The 16995-nt window shown below is 35.2% G+C and overlaps 1 protein-coding gene across 1 annotated transcript in view; it reads left to right on the forward strand.

Moving 5' to 3' along the window:
- Window positions 1–16995, forward strand: part of UGGT2 (UDP-glucose glycoprotein glucosyltransferase 2) — a 236260-nt gene that overhangs the window by 135376 nt on the left and 83889 nt on the right. The window contains exons 23-24 of the mRNA XM_053563306.1: window positions 11347–11471; window positions 12025–12120. Coding sequence (XP_053419281.1) covers window positions 11347–11471; window positions 12025–12120 — 221 coding nt within the window. The remainder of the gene's footprint in view (window positions 1–11346; window positions 11472–12024; window positions 12121–16995) is intronic.

A 16995-nucleotide genomic window follows, 5' to 3' on the forward strand; every position in this document is an offset into this window, starting at 1 on the left:
GGAAGCCAGGCATCTTATCTGGTGGCAGACACTGGCAGAACAGATCTGGGACAGTAACACAGGCCCCATGTGTAAAGGGTATGCCTTAGGCGGTACTGCCCTGGGTGGAGTGACTTAACTGCTGGTATTTCTCCACAGCTGAGACTTCAACCCAGAGTAACTAATTCACTAGGGTAAGACAGAGACCAACTGAAAACAAGACAGAGCCACTTATCCCCACCACACCAAGTAAGTCCCCAGTGTCTCAGGCAGTAGCACTGTATGGGTCCTTTGCAAAGCTCTAGGGGAAAAGATACAGACACTAGTCCCAGCTCTTGGGCAAAGGGCTGGTTAATCACTACTCCAGGAGCCCCCCAATCAAACTTCACCTTATCTTCTCATCTAGCCAAGTGGTGTAAAATAATCATGGGGTGGAATCAGCAGAAAAACTCTGGTGAGATGAATAACCAGAGTAGATCAACTCCCCCAAGGAATGATATAGCAGACACAACTAAAGATCCCATTCATAAACAAATGGCTGAGATAACAGAAATCGAATTCAGAAATTCAGATTGCAAATAAGATTAATAGAATGGAGGAAAAGTTGGAATTAGAAATTCAAGGAGCAATTCAAAAGTTGTCTCAAGAATTCAATGAATTCAAAGACAAAATCACCAAAGATTTTGACACATTGAGCCAAGAATTTGCAGCCCTCAAAGATCTGGGAAATACAGTAGAATCTTTCAGTAACAGAATGGAGCAAGCAGAAGAAAGGATTTCTGACATTAAAGACAAACCTTTTGAACACTCCCAAACTCTCAAAGAGGATGAGAAATGGAGAGCAAAAATGGATCATTCTCTCAGAGAGCTCTGGGATAATTTGAAGAAAACTAATATTTGCCTTATAGGAATCCCTGAAGGTGATAAAATTGCTTCTCAAGGCACAGAGGTTCTTCCTCATGAGATTATGAAGGAGAACTTTCGAGACATGCCAAGAGATACTGAAATTCGGATAACAGACAGTTTCAGAACCCCAGCACAACTCAACCCGAATAAGACATCCCTCAGGCACATCATAATTAACTTCACTAAAGTTAACAGGAAGGAGAAAATTCTGAAAGCAGCCAGACGTAAGAAAACCATAACCTACAAGAGGAAGAATATTACAATGACTGCAGATCTCTCTGCAGAAACCTTTCAAACCAGAAGAGGGTGGTCATCAACTTTTAATCACCTAAAACAAAAAAACTTTCAACCCAGGATCCTGTATCTAGCTAAACTGAGTTTCATTTATGATGGAGAAATTAAATACTTTAATGACATTCACATGTTGAAGTAATTTGCCATAACTAAACCAGCTCTTGAGGATATTCTCAGACCTATCCTCCATAATGACCAGCTCAATCCTCCACCACTGAAGTAAACTCACTCAGAAACTTTTGATCAAATTCCACTTTCCACAGTGGCAAAAGGATTAAAAATATCCACTGGATGTTCAAAAAAATCAATACTCAAAATTCTACCAGACTTATCAATATTCTCCATTAATGTGAATGGCTTAAACTGTCCTCTAAAGAGGCACAGGTTGGCTGCTGGCTACAAAAACTCTGGCCAGATAACTGCTGCATACAAGAATTTCATCTTACCTTAAAAGATATAGACTCAGGGTGAAGGGATGGTCATCTATATTTCAGGCAAATGGAAATCAGAAAAAAGCAGGTGTTGCAGTTTTATTCACAGATACAATAGAGTTTAAACTAACAAAAGTAAGGAAAGATAAGGATGGTCACTTCATATTTGTTAAGGGTAACACTCAACATGATGAGATTTCAATTATTAACATTTATGCACCCAACCAGAATATCAGAGAGACATGAACAGACATGAGCAATTTGATTTCCTCCAGCTCCATAGTAGTCCAAGAGTTTAACACTCCTTTGGCAATGTTGGATAGATCCTCCAATAAGAAGCTAAGTAAAGAAATTTTAGACTTAAACTTAACCATTCAACATTTGGATTTAACAGACATCATTAGAACATTTCATCCTAACAAAACTGAATACACATTCTTCTCATCAGCTCACAGAACATACTCCAAAATTGATCACATCTTAGGTCACAAGTCTAACCTCAGCAAATTCAAGAAATTATTCCTTACATCTTCTCGGACCATCATGGAATAAAAGTTGAATTCAGTAACAACAAGAATCTGCATACACATACAAAAACATGGAAGGTAAATAACCTTATGCTGAATGATAGCTGGGTCATAGACGAGATTAAGAAGGAAATTACCAAATTTCTGGAACAAAACGAAAATGAAGACAAGAATTATCAGAACCTCTGGGATACCGCAAAAGCAGTCCTAAGAGGGAAATTTATAGCACTGCAAGCCTTCCTCAAGAGAACAGAATGAGAAGAAGTTAACAACTTAATGGTACATCTCAAGCAACTGGAAAAGGAAGAACATTCTAACCCCAAAGCCAGCAGAAGAAAAGAAATAACCAAAATAAGAGCAGAATTAAATGAAATTGAAAACAAAAGGATTATACAACAGATCAATAAATCAAAAAGTAGGTTTTTTGAAAAGGTCAATAAAATAGATAAACTTTTGGCTAACCTAACCAGGAAAAGAAGAGTAAACTCTCTAATTTCATCAATCAGAAATGATAAAGATGAAATAACAACAGACTCCTCAGAAATTCAAAAAATCCTTAATGAATATTACAAGAAACTTTATTCTCAGAAATATGAAAATCTGAAGGAAATTGACCAATACTTGGAAGCACGTCACCTTCCAAGACTTAGCCAGAATCAAGTGGAAATCTTGAACAGGCCTATATCAAGTTCTAAAGTAGCATCAACCATACAAAATCTCCCTAAAAAGAAAAGCCCTGGACCAGATGGCTTCACATCAGAATTCTACCAAACCTTTAAAGAGGAACTAGTGCCTATATTACTCAACCTTTTCCAAAATATAGAAAAAGAAGGAATACTACCCAACACATTCTATGAAGCAAACATTACCTTGATCCCCAGACCAGGAAAAGACCCAACAAGAAAAGAAAATTATAGACCAATATCACTAATGAACATTGATGCAAAAACATTCAACAAGCTGCAGTGACAGAGACCAGGGCCTTAGGGGTCATGACAAAGTTTCTTCAGAAAGTCATGAAGCTCCAAACCAGAAGCCATCATTTCCTGTCATTGCAGTGACATCTGGGCCTGTCATACAGTGGTAAATCAAACCAGGTTCAAGGAGGAGAAAACAGCAGAAGAAAACCATGTTATGTACAGTTGGAAAAGGACTTGTATTCTACCATCTCCTGGGATTTTTGTAAATGTTTTCTGTGCTAAACTCTGTCTATTGGGATTTTTCTTCATCAAACTGAGAAATACTGTTGGGCTTTGGATAATTCCTTCTGATCATCACAGAATCCACATTCCTTTGTTTCCTTCAGAGAATGTAATCTAGAATTTTGTTTTGTTTATTGGGTTTTCTGCTTCAATGTCATTAATTTTTTTTAATGTTTGTTTTGAATTTGGTAATCAGGGTCAGGGTCATTTTCCTGTTGGTACATATAAACATAGGCACTATCAATGTGCCTATGACCTACTCTCTCTTTTCACATCCATCCATTCCTTTTCAATACCAATTTCTCTTTCTCCTAATGCCTGCCCCGCCTCCTCTGAGAAAAAGATAACCAGAAAATGGACAGCTTTGCCCCTTTGTCAATAATATACTTGTAGGTCACTTCCCTTCAGGCGTTAAACATGCTTCTTCTCTGCCTTCAAAAAAATGTTTTTTTCAGAAAGATCCAAACAAACAGAATCCAGCAACACATCAAACAAATTATACACCATGACCAGGTTGGTTTTATCCCAGGGTCTCAAGGCTGGTTCAATGTATGTAAATCTATAAATATAATACATCACAAAATAATTAAAAAACAAAGACCCTATGATTCTCTCCATTGATGCAGAAAAAGCTTTTGATTTAATCCAGCATCCTTTCATGATCAGAACACTTTAAAAAATAGGTATAGAAGGGAAATTTCTCAACCTGATAGAGGCCATCTACAGCAAACCCACAGCCAATATTGAATGGAATTAAATTGAAATCATTTCCACTCAGATCAAGAACCAGGCAGGGTTGCCCATTGTCTCCACTGCTTTTTAACATTGTAATGGAAGTCTTAGCCATTACAGTTAGGGAAGAAAAGGCAATCAAGGGTATCCATATAGGGTCAGAAGAGATCAAACTTTCACTCTTCACAGATGATATGATTGTATATCTGGAAAACAACAGGGATTCTACTACAAAACTCTTAGAGGTGCTCAAGGAATACAGCAGCATCTCAGGTTACAAAATCAACATTCATAAATCGGTAGCCTTTATCTACGTGAGCAATAGTCAAGATGAAGAAACAGTCAAGGACTCTATTCCATTCACAGTAGTGCCAAAGAAGATGAAATATTTGGGAGTTTATCTAACAAAGGATGCGAAAGATCTCTATAAAGAGAACTATGAAACTCTAAGAAAAGAAATAGCTGAAAATGTTAACAAATGGAAAAACATATCATGCTCATGGCTGGGAAGAATCAACATTGTTAAAATGTCCATACTACCCAAAGCAATATACAGTTCTAATGCAATCCCTATTACACCTCCACTGTCATACTTTAAAGATCTTGAAAAAATAATACTAAAATGAATAATAATAATTCATTTTATATGGAATCAGAGAAAACCTCAAATAGCCAAGTCATTACTCAGAAATAAAAGCAAAGCAGGAGGAATTACACTGCCAGACTTCATATTAATACTATAAATCGATAGTGATCAAAACAGCATGGTACTGGCACAAAAACAGAGAGGTAGATGTATGGAACAGAATAGAGAACCAAGAGATGAACCAGCTACTTACTGTTATTTGATCTTTGACAAGCCAATTAAAAACATTCAGTGGGGAAAAGATTCCCTATTTAACAAATGGTGCTGGGTGAACCTGCTGGCGACCTGTAGACCACTCACACCTTTCACCATTAACTAAGATAGACTCTCACTGGATTAAAGATTTAAACTTAAGACATAAAACTATAAAAATACTAGAAGAGAGTGCAGGGAAAACCCTTGAAGAAATCGGCCTTGGTGAATATTTTATGAGGAGGACCCCTGGGCATTTGAAGCAGCATCAAAAATACACTACTGGGACCTGATCAAATTCAAAAGCTTCTGCGCAGCCAAGAACACAGTAAGTAAAGCAAGCAGACAGCCCTCAGAATGGGAGAAGGTATTGGCAAGTTATGGTTCAACAAAGGTTTAATAACCAGAATCCATAGAGAATTCAAATGTATTAGCAAGAAAAGAACAAGTAATCCTATCTCAGGGTGAGCAAGGGACTTGAACAGAAACTTCTTTTTTTTTTTTTTATTAAATCATAGCTGTGTACATTAATGTGATCATGGGGCACCATACACTAGTTTCATAGACGGTTTGACACATTTTCATCACACTGGTTAACATAGCCTTCCTGGCATTTTCTTAGTTAGTGCTAAGACATTTACATTCCACGTTTACTAAGTTTTGAAGAACACAGGTGCATGGCCTACAGACATCTGAAAAAATGCTCATCTTCTTTAATCATCAGAGAAATGCAAATCAAAACTACTTTGAGATATCATCTAACTCCAGTAAGATTATCCCATATCACAAAATCCCAAAACTAGAGATGTTGGTGTGGATGTGGAGAAAAGGGAACACTTCTATACTGCTAGTGGGAATGCAAACTACTACCTTCCTTTTGGAAAGATGTTTGGAGAACACTTAGAGATCTAAAAATAGACCTGCCATTCAATCCTACAATTCCTCTACTAGGTATATATCCAGAAGACCAAAAATCACATTATAACAAAGACATTTGTACCAGAATGTTTATTGCATCCCAATTCATAATCGCTAAGTCATGGAAGAAGCCCAAGTGCCCACCAACCCACAAATGGATTAATAAATTGTGCACCACAGAATATTATGCAGCCTTAAAAAAAGATGGAGACTTTACCTCTTTCGTGTTTACATGAATGGAGCCAGACATATTTTTCTTAGCAAAGTATCTCAAGAATGGAAGAAAAAGTATCCAGTGTACTCGGCCCTACTATGAAACCAATTTATAGCTTTCGTATGAAAGCTATAACCCAATTATAGCCCAAGAAGAAGGGGAAAGAGGAGATGGAGGGGAGGGGGAAGGATGGGTGGAGGGAGGGTAATTGGTGGGACCACACCTACGTACATATAAGGGTACGTGTGAAATTTACTAGGTGTAATATAAATATCTTAACACAAAAACTAAGAAAATGCCGTGAAGGCTATGTTGACTCATTAGTTTGATGAAAATATTTCAAATTGTATATAAAACCAGTACATCATACCCCATGGTTGCATTAATGTACACAGATATGATTTAATTTTAAAAAATGGGAAAAAATGTATCCAATGTACTCAATACTACTATGAAATCAATATATAACCACCTATACACTCATACAAATGGCAAAACATAAGTATAGTCCAGAAAGTAGAAGGTAAGAGGAGAGAGAGGGGAGAGAAGGGTGGATGTGGGAGGAGGGAGTGTATCTGGGGGGCCCTCACCTAATGTGATGCAATGGTACATTTCAAAACTATTAAGAAATGAGTATTGGGGTGGTGCCTGTGGCTCAGTGAGTAGGGCTCCGGCCCCATATGCCGAGGGTGGCGGGTTCAAACCCAGCCCAGGCCAAACTGCAACAAAAAAAAAGCCAGGTGTTGTGGCGGGCGCCTGTGGTCCCAGCTGCTTGGGAGGCTGAGGCAGGAGAATCGCGTAAGCCCAAGAGTTAGAGGTTGCTGTGAGTCCTGTGATGCCACGGCACTCTACCGAGGGCGGTACAGTGAGACTCTGTCTCTACAAAAAAAAAAAAAAAAAGTAATGAGTATTATTGTGATGGATGTGTTACTTAGTTCAGTGTAAACATTTCACATTGTATATCGAAGCAGTACCCTGAACCCCATAAATGCATCAATGTACAAAGTTATGATTTAATCAAAAATAATTTTAAAAAATTAATTTAAAAAAAAGTACTTTCAGGCTAGAGCAACCTCATTTGGACAGAGAACCAAAGAAGGTGAAGGAACAACGTTAGAAGTAGAGAGTATCTCTAACTATGTCAAATATCTAGAACAGGAATGTTCTAGGCGGAGGGTATAGTGAATAGAAAGGTCATAAGGTGAGATTTTGACATAGGAATAACAGGTAGGAAGACAGCAGTCAGAAGAGAAGCTCAGAGAAGTAGCTGGTAACCATATATAGGGTTTTATAAGCAGTTTAGGACTCCAGCTTTCTCTGAATACATTGGGAAGCTTATAGTTCTGGGCAAGAGATTGACATCATCAGTTTATGTTCTATTTGGATCACTAAAGGCTATTACATTGTGAATATGGTTAAGGGAGCCAGGAAGCCAGTTAGAAGGTATTTTCAGACTTTGTGATGTGGGCCATTCTCACTGGGGTTAGATGATCTCTCAGGGTGGTTTAGAGACTATTTAATAATTAAAGACTATTATTAAAGCCCAAGTGAGGGATTATGGTAGCTTAGACCAAAATGGTTTTAGTGGAAGTAGTGAAAAGTAGATGGAGGATATATTTTTGCAGGAAGAATAAAGAGGAATTGCTGATAGGGTTGGTGTGAGATGTGAGAGGATTAAGTAACTGGCAGAATGGACTAGATAATGGATCAATGTGAGGAAGACTAGGATAAGTGGGGTAGTTTAGGAGGAGTGTAAGGTGAAGGAGAGAATTCAGTACTGGACCTCCAAAGTCTATTGAGTAGACAATTGAATATAGTTGAATTCAGGGGAAAGATTGGAGGCTGGAGGTAAATATTAAGTTAAATTATGTTGACATTTTCTATTATATGGAAAAATATAATTTTGATTATACTTTTATTTGTAGAACTATGGTTTGAATAGAAAAATATAATGTATTGGAAAATAAGTACTGTGAGCTATAATGGAATACTAAGGTTATTACTCCAACTCAAAGTAATTCTGAATCAGATAGTTTAATGCTTGCTTGCAATAAGTATGACATTTCAGCATAAATCTTCATTCTGAACTTGTCCTAATGTTTACATTAGAATTAGACCAAATGTATGATCAAAAGTAAAATTGTTTATAAATTATCACCAATTAAGGTACAATAATCTTAGAAATTCTTAAAAACACTGAAAAATTTAAATTTGTATATATTTAATAAATACAACCCTAAATAATGCCAATGCCATAATATTTGTTTTTATTATACTACATATTCACAAATTGATGAAATACATGGGGTAGCCGGGAATAGGAAAACAAGTTTTTTTGTTTTTTTTTTTTTAACAGCCAGATACATCTGGATTGAAGTTCCCGTTGCACCATTAATATATAAACAGTTTGAGGCTTAGTTTCTTCATTTGGACAGTAATAATGGTAATACTCTGTTTTATGGGATTTTCAGAGAGATTAAAACACTTCTATATATAAAGCACTTGAAAGGACCTCAGATACAGAGTAAATTTTTAGTAAATAATAACTGCTACTTTTAGCAGTATCTTGGATACAAAATGCCCATAGATCAGTAGCCTTTATATATTCTGTAACAGTCAAGCTGAGAATAAAATCAAAGACTCTATACCTTTTATAGTAGCTTCGAAGAAGATGATGAAACCTGAGAGTTTATCTAACAAAGAATGTGAAAGATCTCTGTAATGAAAACTATGAAACCCTGACAGAAGAAACAGCAGATGTTAACAAATGGAAATATATACCATGCTCATTGCTGGGCAGAATCAGCGTTGCTAAAATTTCCATTCTACCCAAAGCAATCTACAGATTTAATGCAATCCAATCAAAGCACCAATGTCATACTTTGAAGAACTTGAAAAAAAAAGTACTTCACCTTCATGTGGAACCACGAAAAAAAACCCAAATAGTAAATACAGGTCTTAGAAATTAAAACAAATCTGGATGCATCACGTTACCAGACTTGAGGTTATACTACAAATCTGTAGTGATCAAAACAGCATGGTACTGGCTCAAAAAAAAAAGATGTAAATCTGTGGAACAGAATAGAGAACCTAGAGATGAACCCAGCCATATATTGCTGCCTAATCTTTGATAAATCAAACAAAAGCCTGCACTGGGGAAAAGAATCCCTATTTAGTAAATGATACTGGGTTAGCCACATGTAGAAGACTGAAACTGGACCCACACCTCTCACCACTGATAAAAATTGATTCTCATTGGATAAAAGATTGAAATTTAAGACACAAAATAGTAACAACCCTAGAAGAGAGTGTAAAGAAAACATTTGAAGATACTGGCCTGGAAAAAGACTTTATGGGGAAGACCTGCTAGCAATTACAGTAGCACCAATAATAAATAAGTGGGATTTTCTTCAAGCTAAAAAGCTTCTTCACAGCTAAGAGTACCACAACCAAGGTACAACTACAACCAACCCAACAGTCTTTGGAATAGGAGAATATTTTTGCATGTTATGAATCTGACAAAGGTCTGGTAATTAGAATCACTACACCTTGAACTTTATCTTGGAAATGAGAACAATATAATCTAAAATTTTATACCCTCATATTAATTTAAAATTTGAAAAAAACTTCTATTTTTCTCTTCAAATACATGAAGGCTGTCATGGGAAATGGTACATTTGTAGAGTTAATTTATGTTATGCTAGATAAAAGTCAGTATAGAATCAAAGCAAGTCAGACTTCCATTTTTAGTTTAGTATGCATGAGTATCTAGCTAAGTTTTCTAAAATTTTAATGAACTGTCAAAGTAACTTATTTCTGTTCTAGCAATTATTTGTATAACTGAAAAATAACATTTCTAAAATGTTATTAGATAGATTTTATTGTATTATTATATCATTTTTTAGGTTTAATGTTCTTTTTCCCAACTTAGACATTATGTTATTTTTATACTATTTAAGTTACTTTATTCCACAAGCATTACATTCAACTTTAAATAGAAGACCTAAGACACTGAAGCATCATGTTTCTCCTGGCTCTTTGATAATGTGCAACAGAGGCAGTTCTCTGGTGAATTTAATCAATGAAGATAGCCAACTTTGAAAAAGTAGTTTAAGGTTTATTTTCTTATTTTAAGTTACTAATAAAACTGCTCATGTCTCTAAAGGTAGTATAGATAAAATTTGTCTCTTTTCCAAGCTTTCCTATTCATACTTCAGAAAATTTGATATTGAATGTGCTTTCAAAGTTACCGTAAAACATAACGTCAACTCTTAAGGCAATGAAATGTTTGTATGAGTACTTTTAATATTATAGTGCTCATTTTTTATGTTTTTAAGAGCTCGTATTCTATACTTAAGATAAAAAATGTGATACTTGTTTAGTTGAGATGCCATCATTCCAGCTACAGCTAATGTCACCTTTGATCTGAGCAAATTAGATAGATTGAATTATACCTCAGTAATTTTTAAAAACTATTAATTGCGCAAGCAGATGAAGGGAGAGTAAGGAAATATGTCTGTAGCCATTACATTCTTGTGTTTTTAAAAGAAAAAAAACATTCTGGTTGACATATTTTCTAATTGTATGGCATTAAATATAATTGTTTTGTATATGAGACTATGTCAATTTAAATCAGAGCTTTGTGTATGCGATATGATGATTGCAAGTATTAGCTTCCTCAGAAAGTGCTCATGGTAGAATTGATGGTGGTTGTAATGGGGTAGCCATCCTGAGAAATGAGTATGTGGCAATTTGAGAGCTTGTTCACTCTCTAGTTACTGGTGACCTTGCTATACTCTAAATTATTTATGTAATATTAGTTAAAAGAAGATTGGTCGGTATTATTATAGTAATTGTGTGATTTGTCTCTTGGCTTTTCCTGTTTTATAACTGGCTTATAAATTCATACATATACACTATAGATTATAATTTACAGATGAATATGAAGGAAAAAGTTTATGAAACTAAAGGTTTATGACATATGAACAATTACTGTCTTAATAGGATTTAGAAAGACTTAGGTATTTGGAAGCATTGTAATTTATGTGTCAAAGTAAAACTTTCTAATGGAAATAATATGCTACTTTTTAATTTTTTCACTTTGATGTTTATGGAGATACTTGTAACATCAAAATGAGAAAGTATTTTTATTTCTTTCCTAGTGGATTTAGTAAACAGTGGGATAAATAGCTGCCATATTTTTAATATCTAATCAGTTTTGTTTAACAAAGAAATGTTTGATGAGGAAAGTTTTTACTAACCTGTTATCTTCTGGAGGGTATACAATAACTATTTTTATTTTAAGTTCTTAGGACCTTTAGATAAAGATTTTTATGCAGAAGATTTTTACTTGTTGGAAAAGATGACATTTAGTAATTCACTGGAGAAAATAAAAGGCATTGTTGAAAATATGAAAATCAACTCAAAGAAGTAAGTATTTAAAATCATAAGAGCAATTGATTTTGAGATTTGTTATTTTGAGTCTGATGTTTTCTTTTTAAAATTTGAAAATGTTTCAAATATGTGGACAAGTAAAGTAATAATATTGATAAAAGACATGTAGAAAATACAAAGAAATAATAAGAGAAATTCATTTCCTCACCACTACCAAACTGTAGATGGTCATGTTTTCTTTGATTGTGGATCTCTTTGTTTCCTACCCACCCACTCAGTTCTTCTCCCTCCCGAAGAGGTAACCATGTTTCTAAGGGTTAACCTGAAGATTGTGTGTATGGTTCCCGTATTTATGTTTATAGTTTTGCTTCATATGTAAATATCCATTATCAGTGTTTATTGTGTAGAATGCTCTGACTTTTTTAGAGAAATGCTGTCATCTTGTAGATCTCCTTTTGCAGTCTACTTCTATAGGAATTTTAATCATGTTCATGTGTAGAGAGCCTTTGTTGTACAGAGGCCTTATTTGTACAATGAAGTATGAAAGTTTCCCTTTCCAAAAAACTCATTGTTTATCTTGTTTATTTAGCATGAGTGACCTTATTATGAAAGTTGATGCTCTTATTTGCTCTTTGCCTAAGCGTGCACCTCGCTATGATGTCACATTTCTTAAAGAGAATCACAGGTAAGAATGTAATAGTATCTTCCTATTTTTTCTTTGAATGCATGCTATAATTAATCATTGTTTCCATTTGTTTTAATAATATGGTAAATTCTATTTTTCATTTATTAAATCATAACTGTGTACATTAATGCATTTATGGGGTACAATGTGCTGATTTGATACACAATGTGGAATGTTTACATCTAACTGATTAACATAACCATATTGTTGCTTACTTATTTGCTGTGGTAAGACATTTATACTCTATTCTTAATAGTTTTGAAATGTATCATTGCATTATGCACATTAGGTGAGGTCTTCCCAAATACCTTCCCTCCTCCTTATCCTCCCCTCTCCCCTCTTCTTTCTCTTCCTTTCTTTCTGGACTATAGTTACGTTTTACCATTCTTATGAATGTGTAAGTGATTATGTACTAATTTCATAGTAGTATTGAGTACATTAGATACTTTTTTCCCATTCCTGAGATACTTTACTAAGAAGAATATGTTCCAGCTACATCCAGGTAAACATAAAAGATGTAACGTCTCTATCTTTTTATGGCTGCATAAAACATATACCACAATTTGTTAATCCATTCATGGGTTGATGGGCATTTGGGCTGCTTCCATGATGTGGCAATTATGAATTTGTCTGCAATAAACATTCTGATAAAATGATTTCTGATCATCTTGGTATATACCTAACAGAAGAATCAAACAGTAGGTCCACTTTTAGTTCCTTGAGTATTGTCCAAACTTCTTTCCAAAAAGGCTGTATTAGCTTTCATTCCCACCAGCAGTATAGAAGTGTTCCCTTGTCTCTGCATCCATACCAACATCTGTAGTTTGGGGATTTTGTGATGTGGACTAATCTTACTGGAGTTAGGTGATATCTCAAAGTGGTTTTGATTTGCATTTCTCTGATGATTAAAGATGATGTGCATTTTTTCATATGTTCGTAGGCCATGTGCCTGTCTTCTTCAGAGAAGTTTCTGTTCAAGTCTCCTGCCCACAAGGAAATGGGGTTATTTGTTCTTTTCTTTGATTAGTTTGAGTTCTCTGTAGATTCTAGTTATCAGACCTTTGTCGGAAGCATAACCTTCAAATATCTTCTCCCATTCTGAAGGCTGTCTGTTTGCTTTACTTAACTGTGCTCTTGGCTGTGCAGAAGCTTTTTAGTTTGATCAGGTCCTAGTATTATATTTTTGGTGTTGCTTCAATTGCCAGGAGGGTCATCCTCATAAAAAATTCTCCCAGGCCAATTTCTTCAAGCATTTTCCCTGCACTCTCTTCTTTTTATAGTTTCATGTCTTAAGTTTAAAACTTTTATCCAGTGAGAATCAATCTTTGTTAATGTAAGAGATGAGGGTCCAGTTTCATGTCTTAAGTTTAAAACTTTTATTCAGTGAGAATCAATCTTTGTTAATGTAAGAGATGAGGGTCCAGTTTCATTCTTCTACAGATCACCAGCCAGTTCATCTAGCGCCATTTGTTAAGTAGGGAATCTTTCCCCCAGTGAATGTTTTTTTTTTTTTTTTTTTTGAGACAGAGTCTCACTGTTTCACCCTTCATAGAGTTCAATGGCATCATAGCTCACAGCAATCTCAAACTCCTGGGCTTAAGCAATTCTCTTGCCTCAGCCTCACAAGTAGCTGGGACTACAGGCACCCACCACAATGCCCAGCTGTTTTTTTGTTGTAGTTGTCATTGTTGTTTAGCAGGCCTGGGCCAGGTTCAAACCTGCCATACTATGTGGCCGGCATCCTAACCACTGAGCTACAGGCCAGTGAATGTTTTTGATAGGCTTATCAAAGATCAAATGACAATAAGTGGCTGGGTTCATCTCTTGGTTCTCTATTCTGTTCTATACATCTACCTCTCTGTTTTTGTGCCAGTACCAGGCAGTGTTTTGATCACTATAGATTTATAGTATAGCCTGAAGTCTTGTAACATGATACCTCCTGATTTGTTTTTATTTTTCTGAGTAATGTAGTGGCTATTCAGGGTTTTTTCTGATTCTATATAAAATGAAGCACTATTTTTTCAAGCTCTTTAAAGTATGACAATGGTACTTTAGTAGGGATTGCATTAAATCTGTAGATTGTTTTGGGTAGTGTAGACATTTTAACAATGTTGATTCTTCCCAAACATAAGCATGATTGTTTTTCCATTTGTTAACTATTTACCTATTTAGCTATTTCTTTTCTCAGAGTTTCTTAATTGTCTTTATAGAGATCTTTTATGTCCTTTATTAGATGAATTCCCAGGTATTTTATCTTCTTTGGCACTACTGTAAAAGGAATAGAGTCCTTGATTATATTTTCAGCTTGACTATTGTTGACATATATAAAAGCTACTGATTTGTAAGTATTGATTTTGTATCCTGAGATGCTTCTGTATTCCTTGATCACTTCTAAGAGTTTTATAATTGAGTCCCTGGGATTTTCCAGGTATAGGAGCATATCATCTGCAAAGAGTGAGAGTTTGATCTCTGACCCTATTTGAATACCTTTGATCCCCTTCTCTTGCCTGATTACGATGGCTAGAACTTCCATTACTATGTTGAATAGCAGTGGAGACAACGGACATCCTTGCCTCATTCCTGATCTGAGTGTAAATGTCAATTTTACTTCATTAATTATGATATTGGCTGTGGGTTTGCTGTATAGGGCTTCTATCAGATAGTTTCAGAAATGACCCTTCTAAGCCTATTTTCTTGAGTGTTATGATCATGAAAGGGTGCTGGATACTATAAAAAGCTTTTTCTGCATCAATTGAGAGAACCCATGCATCTCATCTTATCTGAAAGAATAAATATAGACTCAAGATGAAGGGATGGACATCTATAATTCAGGCAAATGGAAATCAGAAAAAAGTAGAGGTGGCTGGGCGTGGTGGCTCATGCCTGTAATACCAGCACTCTGAGAGGCTGAGGTTGGTGGATTGATTGAGCTCTCGAGTTTGAGACCAGCCTGAGCAAAAGTGAGACCCTGTCTCTACCAAAAATAGAAAACCTGAGGCAAGAGAATCGCTTGAGCCCAAGTTGGAGGTTGCTGTGAGCTGTGACATTACAGCACTCTACCCAGGGCACAGCTTGAGACTCTGTCTCAAAAAAAAAAAAAAAGCAGGGGTTACAATTTTATTTGCAGATACAATAGGCTTTAAACCAACAAAGGTAAGGAAAGACAAGGATGGTCACTTCATATTTGTCAAGGGAAACACTCAACACAAAGAGATTTCAATTACTAACATTTATGTACCACCAGAATGCTCCTCAATTTATAAAGGAAACCTTAACAGACATGAACAATTCGATATATTCCTGCACTATAATAGTTGGAGATTTTAACATCCCTTTGGCAGTTTTGGATAGCTCCTCCAAGAAAAAAACTAAACAAAGAAATATTGGACATAAACTTGACCCTATAGCACATGGACTTAACAGACATCTACAGAATGTTTCATCCTAATAAAACTGTATACACATTTTTCTCATACGCCCATGGATCATCCTCCAAAATTGGTCATATCTTAGGACACAAGTCTAACAGCAAATTTAAAAGAATAGAAATTATTCCTTTTATCTTCTTGGACCATCAAGGAATAAAAGTTGAACTCAACAGCAACAAGAACCTTCCTACTCAAAAAAGTCATGGAAACTGAGTAACTTTATGCTGAATGATAGCTGAGACAAAGATGAGATTAAGAAGGAAATCACCAAATTTTTGGAACAAAATGATAATGAAGACACACATGATCAAAACCTGTATGGTACTGCAAAGGCAGTCCTAAGAGGGAAATTTATAGTGTTGGAAGCCTTCATCAAGAAAACAGAAAGAGAGGAAGTCACCAACTTAATGGGACATCTCAAGCAACTAGAAAAGGAAGAATATTCCAACCTAAAACCCAGCAGAAGAAAAGAAATAACCAAAATTAGGGCAGAATTAAATGAATTTGAAAACAAAAGAATCATTCAGAAGATCAACAAAACAAAAAGTTGGTCTTTTGAAAAGATCAATAAAATTGATAAACCTTTGGCTAATCTAATCAGAAACAGAAAAGCAAAATGTCTAATATCATCAATCAGAAATGATAAAAGGAGAGATAACAAGAAATACCTCAGAAATCCAAAAAATCCTCAATGATTATTACAAAAACTCTATTCTCAGAAATAAGAAAATCTGATGGAAATAGTCCGATATCTGGAAGCACACCACCTTCCTAGACTTAGCCAGAAAGAATAGAAAGAATTAGAAACGCTGAATAGACCTATATTAATCACTGAAATAGCATCAACAATACAAAATCTCCTAAAAGAAAAGTGTGGGACCAGATGGCTTCACATCAGAATTCTACCCAACCTTCAAAGAGGAATTAGTACCTATATAATATAACCTTTTCAAAACATAGAAAAAGAAGGAATACTCCCCAACACATTCTATGAAGCAAATATCGCCCTGATCCCAAACCAGAAAAAAACCCAACAAAGAAAGAAAACTATAGACCAATATCATTAATGAATATTGATGCAAAAATATTCAATAAGATCCTAGCAAACAATTCAATAACACATCAAAAAAATTATGCACCATGATCAAGTTTGTTTTATCCCAGGGTTACAAGGTTGGTTCAACATACATAATTTCATAAATGTAATACATCACATAAATAAAATAAAAAACAATATCGTAAATTTTAAAATAGAATGAAAAGATCTTTATTAGAGAATAAATGTATTTAACAGTGTTAGGAAAATAAGTTCCAGTTCCATACCTGATTTGTATGTAGGATGTGATATTTCAAGTAACTTACATCGTTATGATTTGTCTAATTATTAATGTCTTTTTGTCATGTTCAAGGTCACTTGTAACTTTTGCAGAATATCAAGGATAATTAT

The sequence above is a fragment of the Nycticebus coucang genome, chromosome 15, assembly GCF_027406575.1.
Source record: "Nycticebus coucang isolate mNycCou1 chromosome 15, mNycCou1.pri, whole genome shotgun sequence".
NCBI classification, from domain to species: domain Eukaryota; kingdom Metazoa; phylum Chordata; class Mammalia; order Primates; family Lorisidae; genus Nycticebus; species Nycticebus coucang.